The 16,000-nt window shown below is 37.6% G+C and overlaps 1 protein-coding gene and 1 long non-coding RNA gene across 4 annotated transcripts in view; one reads left to right on the plus strand and one right to left on the minus strand.

The window, feature by feature from the left end:
- Nucleotides 1-3,080, minus strand: part of LOC116440664 — a 96,532-nt gene extending 93,452 nt beyond the window's left edge. For all 3 annotated transcript variants that reach the window (XR_004238723.1, XR_004238725.1, XR_004238724.1), the window contains exon 1: nt 103-3,080. This is a non-coding gene — a long non-coding RNA (uncharacterized LOC116440664). The remainder of the gene's footprint in view (nt 1-102) is intronic.
- A 165-nt stretch (nt 3,081-3,245) lies between these two features.
- On the plus strand, nt 3,246-10,929 carry CENPW (centromere protein W). Its single transcript, XM_032101618.1, has 3 exons — nt 3,246-3,424; nt 8,191-8,304; nt 9,960-10,929. Exons 1-3 carry the CDS (start codon nt 3,335-3,337, stop codon nt 9,984-9,986), a joined length of 231 nt encoding a protein of 76 aa, XP_031957509.1. The 5' UTR covers nt 3,246-3,334; the 3' UTR covers nt 9,987-10,929.
- The last annotated feature ends 5,071 nt before the right edge of the window (nt 10,930-16,000 follow it).

The raw sequence follows: 16,000 nt of genomic DNA on the forward strand, positions 1-16,000 counted from the left end.
AAATATTACCCTTATGTCAACTTACAGTGTACTACAGGAGTGGATAGAATTAGTCTTTAAATTCATCTCTTTCCTTACAGAAACAGAGAACTAAATGTTTACCGGTTTGCAGCTCAGCAGTGATGGCCCCAAACTTGGCCTCTTTTTAGACACTGAAATGTATGGAAGTGTTTTCAAGAAACCCACATAATCTGGAAGCAAAAGGGACAAAATAATGTCACTGAAATTGCCTGTATTAAAAAAAAATAAATAAAAACAGAATTGAAAAGACTGTTTTCCTGAAGAAGTCAGACCTGGATGGTACTATTTTAATTGCTGAATTTTCCTTGCTCTAATCATCAGTCCCAGATGATGCCTTTAATTCTAAAACACAGTTCAGTATTGCTGGAAAACTGGGAAGATGCTGTGCTGCAGCTGAAGTTCACAGAATGAACTAATGTGTGTTTTAAAACTGCTACTGCTAAGAAGTAGAAAAATATGAAATTCTTGAAACGTTATTTGAAAACAAGGCAACTGCTTGTAGAAAATGGATTAAAAACTCCTGCAGATTTTGAACAGGTAAAATATGAAAATCTGTCTATAAGGCACAGAATCGCCTTCTTTTAAAAAGCTGCATGAGCATGAAAAAATTAGCAATTTCAACTGTCAAATAATGAATTTAAAATACATTTTAGTTATTCTTTTAGCTATTTAAATATTTAATAATATTATAACTGAACATTATGGAGTCTATCAGAAAGAAAACAGTCGTTCAAAATCAAATATGAGGTTGCTGTTTTCTATGATTCACTGTAATCATTAATCCTCATTTAATACAGTGTTAATACAGACCAAACAATTGAAACCCTTGTGATTTAAAAAAAAATTATTTAGTTAACTTATAATTTTTGTCCATTGCAATGCATAATGTGCAAAAGTACAATTTTTTCTTTTTCTACAATATTTGTGTATTAAAATTAAGATACTAAAATCATTTTTACAGAAATATTTATTGATAAATAGCCCAAAATAAAATTTCAAGGAGAAATCTGAAATACTGAATTTCATGTTTGTTCAGTAAATCAGAACCCATAATTTATTATTTCTACATTTGACCTGTTATCAATTGCTTGAAGTAACTATTGTCATAATTTTTTCAAAACCTAAGAAGTAAGGAAATATGGTAAATATGCAATTTGAGTCAGCATTTTAAATTACTACTTTCTGTGGCTAAAAACAACAACAAAACTCCCCTAGTCCACTATAAATATCTATAGAAATATAAATCAGAACCAATAAACTCTAACAGTATTACACTTAATAGTAGATTTCATTATTCAGTCATTGTCTACATAGCAAGCACATGACTAAAAGGTATAGTTACTCGTCTTGAGTCTCTGTATCTGTCATCTTATACAGGTCACCGCACAGTTTCAAATTTGTGTGGTATATTTTAATAGTTTTAGACCTACAGTTAGAGGCACCTTTGCAATTCTTACAGTTTGTAAAATGTTTGCCCATACCAGTTTCCCAACAGCAGTGCAAGATACTAAGGCCCAGTTCTCAGCTCACATAAGGTCCAGTGGAACTACTGATCTATCCCAGCTGCAGATTTGAATCTGTTGACATGCTGAGTTATTGTTGATCCCAATGCAAGTTTCTGTGTGTATATTACGAGCACTACAGTATATGACCCTATGTAGCTCCTGAGTCAGAGCCGTTCGGTTAGCCGAAAAAACCCCAATGTTTACTCGTGGCAGTGCTGCTGAGCCATTAACTGTGATTATTATTAAACTGAACAAAAACGTTCTGCGTGGTAGTGTGCTTACTCCTTCACAGAAAAAAAATGTTAAGACCCTGACTTTAAGATCAACATTGCTGTTGACGATTAATGCCAAGTGACAGTCAAAACTGAAAGAACAAAGCATCATTTTCAAATATCTGACGGAGTATGAAGACCTGGCAAATCTTAAATTCTCTCCTGCTGTCAGATATCATAGTTCTATCTGGACTACATTTTGTGCATATTGTAAAATTAACTAAAATACTAAATCATACAGACTTAAGAACATACTTCAATAAAACTGATTCATATCTGGGTGCTGATACTTTTGAACATATTAAGACAATATCTTGCCGACATTTAAATTTGCAAGTGTCCCATAGGCCAAAAAAACCCAAAAAAGCTAACAAATATGCTGAAAAACCCCATACCTCAGTATGAAATCCTGACCCCTTCTCCAACTAAGTACACACCGTCCAAATACACTGAGAATGCCAAGCTACAGGGGCCCCTCTGCGGGGAAACCTGTATTTCAGTCAGCAGCATCCGTCAGCTAAAGAAGTGCAGGGACAGATGCAGGAGGAAGGATGACACGTGAAGTGGTGGCCGATTTCAGAACCAGTGTGTGTTTCTGCGTACAAGTTAGTCAATGCCATACGTGTACTAAAGCAGGATTTTGTCCCGATTTACGCGCAAAACGCAACTATCACTCTAGGCTCATTTCAGTGCAACATTATGGTGCTAATTAGGCTCCTGGTCCTGCAGTCCTGCCCCATCTCCCAGCAGGGTCACACTGTCAAAGGGGCACAAGCGTGCTGTACAACTCCCCCGGCTTCTGCGGCAAGGAGTAACATCACGCTCGGCCGACAACCGCCACCTTAAACCCCCCAGCCCGAGGCTCGCCTGGGCCGCGCCTGCCGCTGCCTCTCACCGGCGCCGCGCTCCTCGCGCTCCGGGAAACCCCCGCGTGTGGCAGCGGCCTCGCCCGAGGGCTCGGGAGCGGCGGTCGGGGAACCGCCTGCTCCAGTTCCCGTCCTTTTCGCTAAAAAGGCCTGGGGGGAGGCTTGGGTGACTCGCTACAGCCAGGTCCAAAGCCAGCTCTCGGTTCGCTCGCAAGGGAAGCGGACCGACACGGAGGGGCTCGCGAAGGGAACGGCCGTGGCGGTGTCCACCGGGACCCGCCCGTCCCTCGAGCACCTGCTCGGGGAGCGCCTTTCTCCGCTCGTGCGCCACATCGGCGGCGGGGCCGCGCTCGGCGGGGCCGGCGGGACGCTCTCCCCGCAGCCTCTCGGCGGGGAGGGCCGCGCAGCCGCAGCTCCTCGGCGCGGCTCCCCGGGAAGCGCCGGCTGCTCCCGCCGCGCGGCGGGGAGGGGCGCGAGGGGCGGGGCGGGGCGGGGCGCGGGGGCGGTGCCGCGCGCGGCCGTTGGGAAGTTGCGTCACGGCGGGCGCGCGCGGCTGCGCGAGGGCGGCGGATTCGAACGGCGCAGGGAGCGGAGGGCGGCGCGGCGGGAGCGCGGGAGGAGGGGGAGGAAGGAGAGGAAGGAAGGCAGGAGGAAGGAAGGCAGGAGGAGGATGAAGCGCACGGCGCCCCGCAGCACTTTGCGGAAAATAATAAAGAAGCACAAGCCGCAGTTACGCCTGGCGGCGAACGCCGACCTGCTGGTGAGGAAGGAGAGGGGTGGGGGAGAGGCGAGGCTGCGGCTGCCCCGGCGAGTCCGGGAGCGCTCCTGCTTTTGTCCATGGCGGCAGCTGCGCTGGTGCCCCGGGGGCAGCCAGCCCCAAACAGGGACGCTTACTCCCTAAATGTTCTGAACTGTGCGCACTGGAGCACTTTGGCTGTGACGGGATGTCAAAGTTACTGCTAATGGTGCTTCTCCAGGGACCCCCTGGCAGAGGGGAGGCAAAGCTTGGGGAGACATAGACGATTGGTCTGTCTAAGAAAATACGGCGAAGTAGAGATTGCCGCGCTCCGCTTCGCTGGTGTAGGTATTGTAGGTCCTTGGCAGTGCTGTTGGGGATTCAGGGATGGCTTGATGCATGGCTCTTGCGTCACTCCATGTACACACCGATGTTCGAAAAGTTTGGTGTAGACACACCGAGAAATAGCAGTTTGGATTATGTGGCTGCTGGATGCAGATGTTTGTTGTTTGTGTAGATCAGTTTGGTGTACAGGTAGACAGCTGAGCTGTGATCAATGAGTTTCTAAGCTGCTATGGCATCTTGAATGCTCATAGGTTTTTAGAAGGCCATCTAAGTAGTCTCTGCCCCAAACTGTGGGATGACAAGACTTGTTAGTAATTCAATAAGGTGTTGGGGTCCTGATCATAGTTTAAAAACTCCTGCCGAAAAGGTGGGGATAAAAGAGCCAAGTTTGCAAAAACTGAGGCCAGCAAAGCTGAATTGCTTCTCACCCGCTCTAAGGGATTTGCTGCACAGGTAGGGTTTGTCTCACCAAGAAACTGTTTGACTACAACAAGGAAACCTGACCTCCAGAGAGCTTGTGGTAGTTGCTGTATTGAAAAAAAAAGTGCATAAAAAAAGATGCTCTTTGAAGTAATGTCCTCCTGTTTACAAATGCATGTGGCTCTCAGAGCATTAAAGCATTAACACATGCTCTATACTAGTACGGTCCCTGACTTGAATTGTAAGTCCATGTTTCGTATGTGTATAAAAGTTGTGTCTTGCAGCATCTTGAAGATTGGCATCTGCATATATGAAGCTAAATGTGAACGTAAAAAATTAAAATAAGAAATATGAGATTAAAATGAATGAATATGGTAATTACATGAGAGTATTTAGATTTGAATGTAAACATTAAATATTTTTCTAATGGACCTAATAAAAATATGATCTCTTCCCAATGTTTTTGCTACCTTTGGATTTTTTTTATGGACTAAAGACCTGGCCCCTTGCTACTCATGCTCAGACCTACTCAAAGCTTACTCAGTGGAATGCAGTAGTCAACTAATCAAACTCACACAATCACACATTTTTTTTTTTTAATCCTTGGTAACAGTTGGTCTGTGTTTCCAGGGTAATGAAAATTTGGCTTCAAAGTAGTGTGGCTGTCTGAAAAGGGGTAAGTGAGACATCCCTCCAAATCTTGGCCTTTGGCTCCCATCTCCTCCTGGTCCTGGCACTAAAGTTCTCTCAGCTGCCAAGACAGTTAGTGAATTGAATTGACTGAAACTTATAAACAACAACAATCAGGTGTAGTTTAAAATATGGCTATGCAAATGTTCATTGCAACACAAAGGATGGGATCAGAATAAATTTTAATAATGTGATAGAAACTTAGATTATCTCTTCTGCTGATGTCAAATTACACAGCCTTTTATGTTACAAGGCTTGGCTTTTTTATTTTACCTTTAAACAGGAATGTCCAGGTGTGGTTGTTGTCCATGGTGTTCTTCAACTAGGCACATGTCTAACACCTCTTTAGATTTTTATTTTTATGGCTAAATAATCAATACAGCTGAAATTATGCCTCTTTTAGGAAAAAAAAAAAAAGGATTGGTGAGTTTATTGTATAGTAAGACAAGTAACAAATTTTGAGAGTATGTTTTCTAGTACCTTTCTATTCTATGCAAGCCCTGTAAGAGTGATTAGATTGCATAGGTCAGAAATTTATATAGTAGCTGTCTTAACAAGATGGAGCCATACACATTTCGAGCAGAGAGCTTATGTCTTCTCAAGGGAAGTATGAGGAAAGTGCTAGTTCAGTTTCTGGGCTATCTTCCAGAATGATCCATGCTTTATGTTTGAATATACTGCAGTATGTGCCCATTCCAGTAAGGTGATCTGCCTGCCTTTGGAGAAAATCAGATTGCTTTCTTTTTTCCCTGACCTTCAGTGATTATTTTTACTCGATAAACCAATGTCTTCTTACATGATAGTAACTTACAAGTTTGAAAGCCATAAGAATTCAGATAATTTTGTTAAATACTTAAATGAGGTTTCTTCTTCACTTTTGATCAAGTCTCTTCTTGAAATCTGAAGCTTTGTCAGAACCTGTTTCCTAAGTGTTAACATCTATTTCTTTGCATAGTGTAGCTATCAAATTTCGTCAGCCTTTCTCAGGAAGCTGTTTTTGTTTTTTTGAAGGAGTACGATAATATCTTTGGGTGAAGAGATGCAAATAGTGTTTCAGGTTTTTTCAAGGCTCTTTTCGAAAATAAGAGGTAAAGATTTTAGTACTGAGGCTCAGATATTCCCTCAATGGTCAGAGAAGAAAATATGCAAGCTTTGTTCTAGCTTGTAATTATAGAAGAAAAGCAGGATCTCAGCTGCTTCTTTTATGTTAGAAGGGTATGTGTGTGTTTCCATTGCAGGAAAAGCTTAAAGTACTGCAGTGAATGGCCTGTTTTAAATATGTTATCACCATAGAATGATTAATAAGTGTATGTTGAAGGTGAAATACCAGTCTAAAGAATTGTTTTTAAGCTATGGCAGTAAAACAAAATTATAGCGGTTGTTCCTGCTATTCCTTAGTTCTTTGGAACAGGTGTGTGGAAATTGCTGTGTAAAGAGTATTAGGAATTTTTTACATATGTTCTTAAAATTTTGCAGCCTTTCTTTTCTGGAACGTAAACATTTTGTTTTGTTAGGTGAGTTTCATGAGTCGTTAGTTCAAAACTTTTTAAATTTTATGCAAAGGACAATAAGTTAATATGTAGTAAAGCAATGTCTTTAAACAAATACGGTATTGCTTAGCTACTTGTCAGTAACTGTCCTATTCATGGTATTCAGTCATTCTGCCTTTTGCCAGCCTTTCTCAATTGCCTTGAATCACCTGGAATATTTATTAACCTGTGTGCTCTGTTGTGGAATGTTCCAATTTTAGTTATGTGACTGTTTAAATCTGTTGGAGTACAGGGGAAGCTTTTCCACATGCAGCCATTCATTTTGAAACTAGGAATATAAAGGTACAGTGATTCTGAGAGAAGATGCAGTTTTTAAAGGCAATTTTAAAATTAACACTTTTGTCTTTAGGTATCTCAGAAGAAGGAAATGCAAGTATAGAAGCTTTTCTTCCACCTCTCACTTCTCTTCCAGGTTGTTTCCAGAAATCTAATCTCCATGTTGATAAGTTTAATAATGAGAGTTCTAATGTTGAACATTATTTTAGTGCCACTGCTTGATTCTCTTGGAGTTGATTTCTGTGTGAGTAACTAAAGACTGGTTCTAAAGCGGCTTTTATATTTTGTGAAATAAATCTGCAAGAACATCTGCTTTTTGTGTAGTAGATGCTTCCAAATGATGTCAAATATTATGTAAATTTATCTATTGCACTCTGGCTTCATTTAGTTCAGGATATTTAAAAAAACCACCTAAACTGCTTGTCATATGAACAGAGTTTCATGTAACAGGTTTCTTATGCTGCAAACCCTCTGCCAAAGTATTTCCTGTAAACTCTTAATTTGTAATTTTCCATGTTATATTTTTCCAGGCTTTGCAGATAAGGTATGGCAGAATAAATACGTCACCTTATTCATACAAGTAAAATTTTAATATACTTCAGTAATATTTTTCTGAGCTCTTGATTGAAAAAGTATTTTTGTATACTTTACATAGCAGAGGTAATGTTGTTGGAAAGTTTAGTTTACAAAAGGTGCAATTATCAATTTTTCTGGTTGGACTTTTAAAATAGTTCACATAATGTCTGTATAATGCTAGAGGTTTGTATTATAGGTCCCTGATTAATTACTACACAAAGGTGCTATTAGCTGGCAGTTTTAGTCCAAGCTGGAGCAGTTCCTTCCTTACCTGCTGCAATTTTTTCCTGCCTCTGTATTAGCAGAACAGCATTCCGTATGGAACAGAATACTGCCCAACCAGTTCTTTTAATGTAAAAAGGCTAAGTGATGAGCTGGGAAAAATTGGATGGAACCTTCTGACACTGGAGAACTCCACGTTCTGGAGAAATTAATGTCAATGTCCCTTTACACTGGAAAGGGGCAGAAGTCCTTGAACTTGTCTGTAGTCCATTTGGCAATTAGGCAGGGATGAATTTGCTGTTCATAAAAGTCTGGCTGTTGTAGTTACTGAAAACTGGCTATATTCACTTGTAAGCAAAAAGACTCCTAATTCTCTGATATTTATATTTACATTTTATTATTAAAAACTGCTAATAAAAATCAGATTGATTCCTCTCAGATCAGTTGTGGTTTGTGTGATCATTTCTAAAACACTTCTATGATTTAAGTATACTAAATTTAAACTCTATTTACAAGAATCTTGTAGGAAGGGAATGTCTTGGAAATTTACTGAGACTTGAACCAAGTGACACGTATTTTTTTCTGAGAACACCTTTAAGGAATTTGGAAGCAGTCTAATGCAGATTCTCTGTTGCAAACAATGAACCTCTAAAAAACCAAACTCCGTTTAAACAGTTTGAATAATTTTTTTTTTTCTTCTTCATTTTAAAGGTTCATTTGAACTTCTTAGTTTTTCTCCACCGGCTAGCAGAAGAAGCCAGGACAAATGCTTTTGAGAATAAAAGTAAAATAATTAAACCCGAGCACACCATATCTGCAGCAAAGGTATTAAAACACTTTTCATATTTTTCTTTTTTGTATAATGTAAAATGTATTATGACAGCATATACAAAAAAATTCTGTGCTAAAGTTGATTTTTGATTTGTAATCCAAATTGTATTCTTTAGTTCATCATTGGCAAAATTCACTGTTACCAAGACAACTAATTAACTCTCCTTGCCCTATTAAATATAACCCAATTTTTCTTGATTATTCCCTGTTTAAAGTCGTAATTTCAATATATGGGTAAGTCTACAAAATGGTCTACCAGCAAGGCTTCATGGCTTGAAAGGCAGTGCAGAGTTGGAGGATCTTTATTTCAGCTGACACTACATTGAGGAAGCAAGCTGTCTTAACTTCAGCGATACAAGTGAAGCTTTATGGAGCAAGTGAGAAATACTTCAGAGAGATTCAAATATCTTTCTGACGCCTTCAGTTCTTACCTGCTCAGTCTGAAATAAGTTTGTAGTGGATTCTTGCAGTACTGTGTGGGTACTTCTTGAACGAACAGATACTTTTGTGTGATGTATTTGGCAAGGAAAGAACTGAGGGAGAATTAGACTGTGGATTGTTATACGGGTAGTTCAGCATAAGAAAAATTGCTGTGTTCCTTCTGTGAAGAAGGAATTTGCTGCATTGCAGAGCACGGTAAGTTTTGTGCACATGCAAAAGAAGGGAAAGAGGAAGGTATTATGCAGCTTTGTCTGCATAGAAAGAATTAGTGTCAAAATATGACTGAAATCCTTTTGTATTCTGTAGCTCATTTCACTCCCTAGGATATGTCTGCTTTACCTTGGTGTCCTGAAGGAATTCAGTCTCTTTAATTTATCACTTTAACCGCCTTCTCCTGCTGAGCAAATTGGGAGGACAAAACTTGGTGTTACCTGATATTTTGGTCCTGTGGCTTCTGTTTATCTTCACTATTTTTTTTTCCTTCTGCTGAAAGGTTTAGTTTGAATCTTTTCTATTACTATAGTAACAGAAACATATACAGGATATATAGGGTAGCCAAGTGAATGTTGCAGTTGGAGTTGTACACATAGTTTATTTTTAACTGCAATCTTAACACTATTTGAACATTTTTGTGCTCCATTTATTTTTTAAAGATGAGAAGAAAGGAAAAACTGCCTGTATTTTAATAATTTTAACACTTAAACAGTCCCACTTGGGCTTTGAAGTTTATTTTTCCATTTAAATTCCCAACCAAAAAATGTCCTTCCAAAGGTCTGTGCACTCTTGATATAGAAAGAAATCAGACATTGCAAACAAAAATTGAGCGTAATAGCTGTATTATTGCAAGCCTTATTTTATCTTTTGTCTAGGCCCAACAGGGTAAGAACTTCAAGGAATCTACTGATGGCTCAACAGCACTATTGCCATTTCTCAGCATTAATTTTCAAAATAAGTCTTCTATTTTACAGAATTCTTGCTTATGAGTGTTCTTGCTTAAAAAAAAAAAACAAACCAAAAACCTGAAATGTGAAATCTTTCTGTATGCTTTTGTTTTATTTCTAGTATTTTCCCTAGAATATTACCCTTGGCAACTCAGCTCTTGGAAACATATTGGCCAGGTGAACCTTTGGTCTGAGCAGCATAGTTTTGAATCTCTTCCTGCTGCCTGAATTGTATTGATAAATATACTTTTTTTTCTTTCTTTGCAGGTTATTTTAAAGAAAAGCAGAGGCTAGAAAACAGACCACTGGAACTTGAAAGCACATTTTTCAATGTTTTCTAACTAACTTGAGTTATACTGTGAGCCAGCTTTAGCACTTGTGGAATGATGTAGTTTTGTTGACATCGATCTCCTGACTGACTATCTTTACGTTTCTTAAAAAAAAAAAAAAAAAAAAAAAAATTAAAAATCTTAGAATGTATATTTTCATACACTTCATGAATAATTTAAAAATGTCTGTCAGTTGTCACTTAAGACTTTTGATGTACCTTTTTTCATAATGATGGAGGAATGCTTGTACCATAGATACTCTTTGGGCACAATGTGGCATTTATTATTAAAAGTGTGAAACTTCTTAAGGGGTAGTAAAAAAAAAAAAAACCACCACAGGTTTCACTAAATCCAGTATAGATTGTGCAGTTCGGAGCAGATATACTAGCTAAACAAAATTATGGCTTTCAAAACAATCACTGTAGAAACAAGTGTATTAAATACCTTGTCTACAGTTTATTTATGTCTTGATAATTTTAAAATTACTTTGAAAAGTAGGTTAAAACTTGTGTTCTGGGGAAAGAATACATAGTTATTTTGAATCATGGTCTGAACTGTTAAGCTGACCTGTTTGATGTGGTGTATGAGACAACTTGGTGGTCTGTAATTCAGTTGGTGTGGACAGATGCACAGTTTATGGAAAAGAAAAGATCTGGCACAGCTGATGTTTTCAAAGTCAGATCTTATAAAAATAACAAAGATAAGTTGCCCTGAGTGTCGAGCTATTTCCTTCCCCCTTCTGAGTGTCATGCTAACTTGTCAGAAGTCTGGAAATGTACATTATATAAAAATGTCTTCTTAAATTAAGATAATATTCTGTTCCTATTCTGATATTTGTAGTCATTTATGGAATACTTTGCTTAATAAATATTAATAAAGGTATAGATGAACCTCACAGTTCGAGCTGATAGCACAGTTTTGTGGAATATATGGTAGCTGATCCTTGATATGCACAGTGAGCTATTCTTAAAGAATCTTTAAAAGCATGATGTATTGAGTAGTCTAATTTTGTTTGACACCTTACCAAGTATATTCTAGAAACTCAGCAAAAAAATTGCATTTCAGAAATATTTTTGTAGTCTAAAGAAACTGTAGCAATGCTAGTACTTTTAATTTCATATCATGTCCATGTACTTTTTGAAATGCTGTATAACCTTTGAAAAGTCATCCTCTTCCAGTATGCAGAAAGGAAGGAAGGGTTGCTCTCCTGCTTTACTTGGCTCACAGAGCTTAGTGCATTCGGCTTCTTGTAAAGGTTGACTAGATTCTTTATTCTGCATTTTCTTCTCTTTCTCCCTTGGAATCCACAAAGAAGGCCAAGAACATACACATATAGAGGATATTTGGACTTAATAATATGAAGTACATTCTCAGGAATAAGGAAGATCTGACTAGGTGTTTATATTTTTATTTGTAGTTACTGTCTTTAATTTAACATTTTTCTTTCAACACTAGATTTTCCTTAGTTAGAAATGTTTTTTCTTAATTTTCCCTGAAATATTTGCTTACAGTCTTGTATAACCACACACCTTTCCTCATTGTACAATTATAGCTTCTTTTGGAACTTGTTTTGATGTCACTTTACCTTTTTTGATTTTTCTAGGATTAAGATCCGCTCTGATCTTAGTGGAATATTCTCATTCTCATGTAGTAGATTGATTGATGATCAGCTTCTGTTGGGGGAGGCAAGGAAGGGTTAAAACCAACCACCAGTGTACTTTTAAAATATTTTGTTCAGTGGTTTTGGCCTGTATTCATGGTTAAGAAGCTGCCCCTTTTTAATAGGAGAGGGACTTTTGATAGTACATTGTGAATATTTTGTAATATCTGGAGCAGGCAGGTATTAAGAAGACCTGGGTAGCTTGGCAGGTATTCAGGATTCTCTCCTAAACTTCAAATAAATACTTACTGAAAATTAATGGGGCCGATATAGTGGGCTTAAGCTTTTAGAAACATAAAATGCTTTTGTGTTTTTCTGTTATCTTCTTGAATGTTCACCATAAGGTTAATTATATTCCTATTTGGCAGCTCTTCTGTTCTCCTTCATCTATATACCTAGAGTCTCTTCTCTACACAGTATTTCTTACTGGATTTTTAAAATTAAAGCTTACAGTAGTATTGTCTACCCATCAACACTTACAATTAATATAAACTTGGAGGTTACAGTGATAATTTATTCATGTTGCCATGTCTGTATTTAATGACAAAGTATCAAAGCATGTAGTTCTATAAAATGTTTTTTTAAACTAGGTCTGTAGCAGAAGGCCTAATGAAGTTGCGTTATTAGAATTCCTGTGTTGATTCTTTGCCATTAGGAGGAAAAAGGCAAGGATTTTTGAGGGAAGAGTCACAGTGGTGCTCCACTGTTTTCATGAAACCTTGGGAAATTTATAGTTCTGAAACAACTGACTCAATATTGAATTTCCTTTGGTTTTAAACATAAGATTCAAGAGCTTTTTGGAAGAAGAGGTGCTCTGTCAATACAATTACAACTCATTTCCTCAGAAAGCAGGATGGATGTCCTAAAAAATAAAAGGCTCACTCAGACATCCATTTTTTCTACTCTCTTTGCTTTGCAGCTTTCCCAATGTTCTGTTTCACATCCTACCCTGCCCTTTCACTCTGACCATCAATGAAAGGGAGTAAAGTAACGAAGAAATAGAATTTGGTGAAAGTACTTCTGGTGGCCCTTGTCTTGGTTTTCAGCTTTTGATGTGTCTAGTGTTAGACCCTGGGCCAGGGTAGTATGATAATTGATTGAGCCACAAAAAAAGAAGGAAAATGTTTATCGATCAGCAGATGACTGAGGGAAGAGAGTGGTGCTGCTGCTATTTTTGTTTCATCTCACTTAAGGAGTGACTGGTGAGTGACTGCTGTTTGCCAGCCTAAGTCTCTTGGTGGGGAGTATGCGCTATTCCAGCTCACACTCACAGCATACATTCATGCATACTGTGCTTTGATTTTGTAGAGCCTGTAAGTTTAATATTTTCTGAGTGGTATAAATCGCCTGATTATTAGATTTAAAACTTCTAAAAAGTGTGAATGTTAAGAATGGTGTGTCGGTGAAAGTTAGATCTACGGACCTAACTTGTGATGGTGTCAACAGGAATAAATGAACTTGTATACTTTGATGGGTCAGGACCCAATAATCACTGTTTATTTGAATGTAAAGTTGGATCTGTTGTTTTGTCAGAAAATCAACACAGGTGCTATAGAGGACATTCATGCCTTGGAGTTTCATTGTGCTTTTATGTGGAGAAGTGAGTGCTGAGAAAGAATTTAAAGTTTCATAATACAAATAGTATTTTCTGGTTACGGTCATACAGTAAAGGAATAATAAACTCAGAAATATGTATGCTGTAATAGAAAAATTCTTTTTCTAGCCATAAGGTGGGGATAGAGCGAAAACTCTTTTTCCCTGTAGTAACTTTCCATTAGAGAAAGTATTCTGCTTATTCCTACTAAAAAGTATGCTATAGATTGTGACACTTCCAGATATTTTTTGAAGATTACCAAGACTACACTGCTGATGTATGTAGGGCAATTAATATTAAAAAGAAAAAATGCCAATCACATCAAAAAAAGGACGATCCATGCTGAGAGGGTGAAAGATAAGCACGACTTTGAAGGATCTTGAAGATATTTCTTTATTCGAAGCTTAATGTTTCAGTATCCTGTAGTTTTCTTAGTTAGAGGTCTATGGTTATTTGTACAACATACCCTCATTTTTAGAAACACATATGTTCTATGTGCAGTTTTATGAAGGAAATTCTTGTACAAGACATTGCTTACTTAGCAGCTTTAACTATAAAACTTACAACTCCTATTGGCTGACTTGCTGACTTGGCATTCTATTAGTCTTTATCAGTTTAGAACAACTAATGATAGGGCATGTAACCCCTAAATGCATAGGGTTCTGAGGTGACTTACGAGTATGTATTTAGAGGGTGTGACTTGTATTTCAAATAAAAATGCTGATTACATTAAATCAAAATTCCTTTTTCCAGAGCTGTGACATATGTGTTAAACTCAAGTTCATTAGAATGTTTCAAAGCAATAGTTGTTTTTCAGTTCAATATGTACCTTATCATATACTAAGTATATGTATTGGCATATAGCTGCCTTCATGTGTTTTAATGGTACTGTAATGCTAATGTAGCTGCTGTGATAGCTTACTTGAATATGGTAAAAGAGCACAGTAAAACAAATTTCTTACATGTTTGAGTGGTTTCAGTTCTAGGCTGAGAAGATACTGACAGCATTTTTGTTGTGCTAAATACAGAATTGCATCTTTTTGAAGAAGTTAAAGAGTCTTCGCACCTGACAGTTCATGGTTCTGCAGACACAATCAGTTGGAGTTCATTCATTTACTGTTTGGTGAACAATGTTAGGGGTTTGTCAGTTTCTTTGCAGTCTACATTCATCAAATTTACATGGGCTTTGATACATAATATTCTCCTGTGGGCTGGGTTATTACTGTTATCCTGACCAAACTGCTGAAAGATCTTTTCAGGTCATTTGATACCTGTAAGATCAAGTTTCTTACTGAGAAGGTGACTTTCCTGGAGGAATGATTTCAGGGCATGGAGAACGTGGTGAAGTGTAGAAAAACACCTAAACAGCCCTAAAGTAACTTCTGGTTTAAAAAACCCCAAAAGTAGACACAACCTTACTACCCGATAATAACGTGACTGCAGCAGTTAAATAAAAGCAAGAACACTTCCTCCATCACTGGTTTGCTCTTAACCTTCTGGCACTAGGTCAAGCTCTACAGAAATACTCCTATTTTGTTTCCTAAGCATGTAGAAAACAGAAAGGTATGTTGGTAATTGGAGAAATCCTAAATTAAAATTTATAAAGGGCAAATGCTTCCAAATAAATGCAGTCAGAGATAGAGTTGGACTAGCTGGAGTTTCCAGTCCGTTATATCAGATTTAAATTGGTGTAGTTGTATTGGTGCTGACCTCTAAAATTGACAGCCTAATGTGAATTGTTTTTATTTGTTCAACTTCAGTAGGTAAGTACACACATAGATTATATTACATAAAAAGTTTTAATGAATTGTTGCAGATTTTATAAATAATCCAGATAAAGGAAAACATTTAAGTAACAGGTAAACTAGTTTTTAAAATTCTATTGCATATCTGAAATCTTAGTACAAACAAGCCTCTAGTCATAGCTGTCGAAGCTGTTATTCACATAGTAAAAGCTAAAGTTACCAAAGTGATGGTGGATTACACTTAAATGTTTAAATTCTTGAGTTGATTTTTGCTCTTCAGAGGAAATTATGTGTGTATCATGCTGCTTCCAAAATTGGTCAACTGTTTAAATATTACTGATTCCTGAAGATAGGCTAGAATTAAAAGTGAGGTAATAAAAAAGTAATTAAAAAAAAAAGACAGAGCAGTCAAGAAAAGGGAAGGATAAGCGTGTGACATAGTTAAGGTTGGCCAGATAATTTCTTCTGTTTCTGTAGTTTCACCATTTGTGTTTCATGTTAAAGTTTAACAAGTGAAGTGTGGGCTCACACATTTTCCACATTTAAAGGATTGGGTCTTGATAATGGAAGGCAGTAGCTTTCATGTAGTCTAAGTAACAATATTCTAAAACTTTTTCTAGTAAAGATATGGGATATCTTACTAAATTGCCACCAGAATTCCACGCAGTAATTAATTTTGATGATACTTTACCTGTAGCCTATTTTAGAAATTTTTCCCACAGGTTCATATGGAATAAACCTTGAAAATTCAGAAGTGGACAAAACTTTGTCTTCCTTTGTCTTTTGTTTTGCTTGTTACCCTTTCCATTTCTGGGTAAGACTGGAGAGCTACACTGAAAGTTTATTTTAGGGCAGTGACAACATTTAAAAGCAGTACTGCCAAAAGGATGGATTAACTTTCAATCCTTTTTGAAGGCACATTAGTATTCACAGAATGAATCACATTGTGGGTAAAGTTGGAAGGGACCACAGTGGGTCAT

Source organism: Corvus moneduloides, chromosome 3 (genome assembly GCF_009650955.1).
Source record: "Corvus moneduloides isolate bCorMon1 chromosome 3, bCorMon1.pri, whole genome shotgun sequence".
Lineage (NCBI taxonomy): Eukaryota > Metazoa > Chordata > Aves > Passeriformes > Corvidae > Corvus > Corvus moneduloides.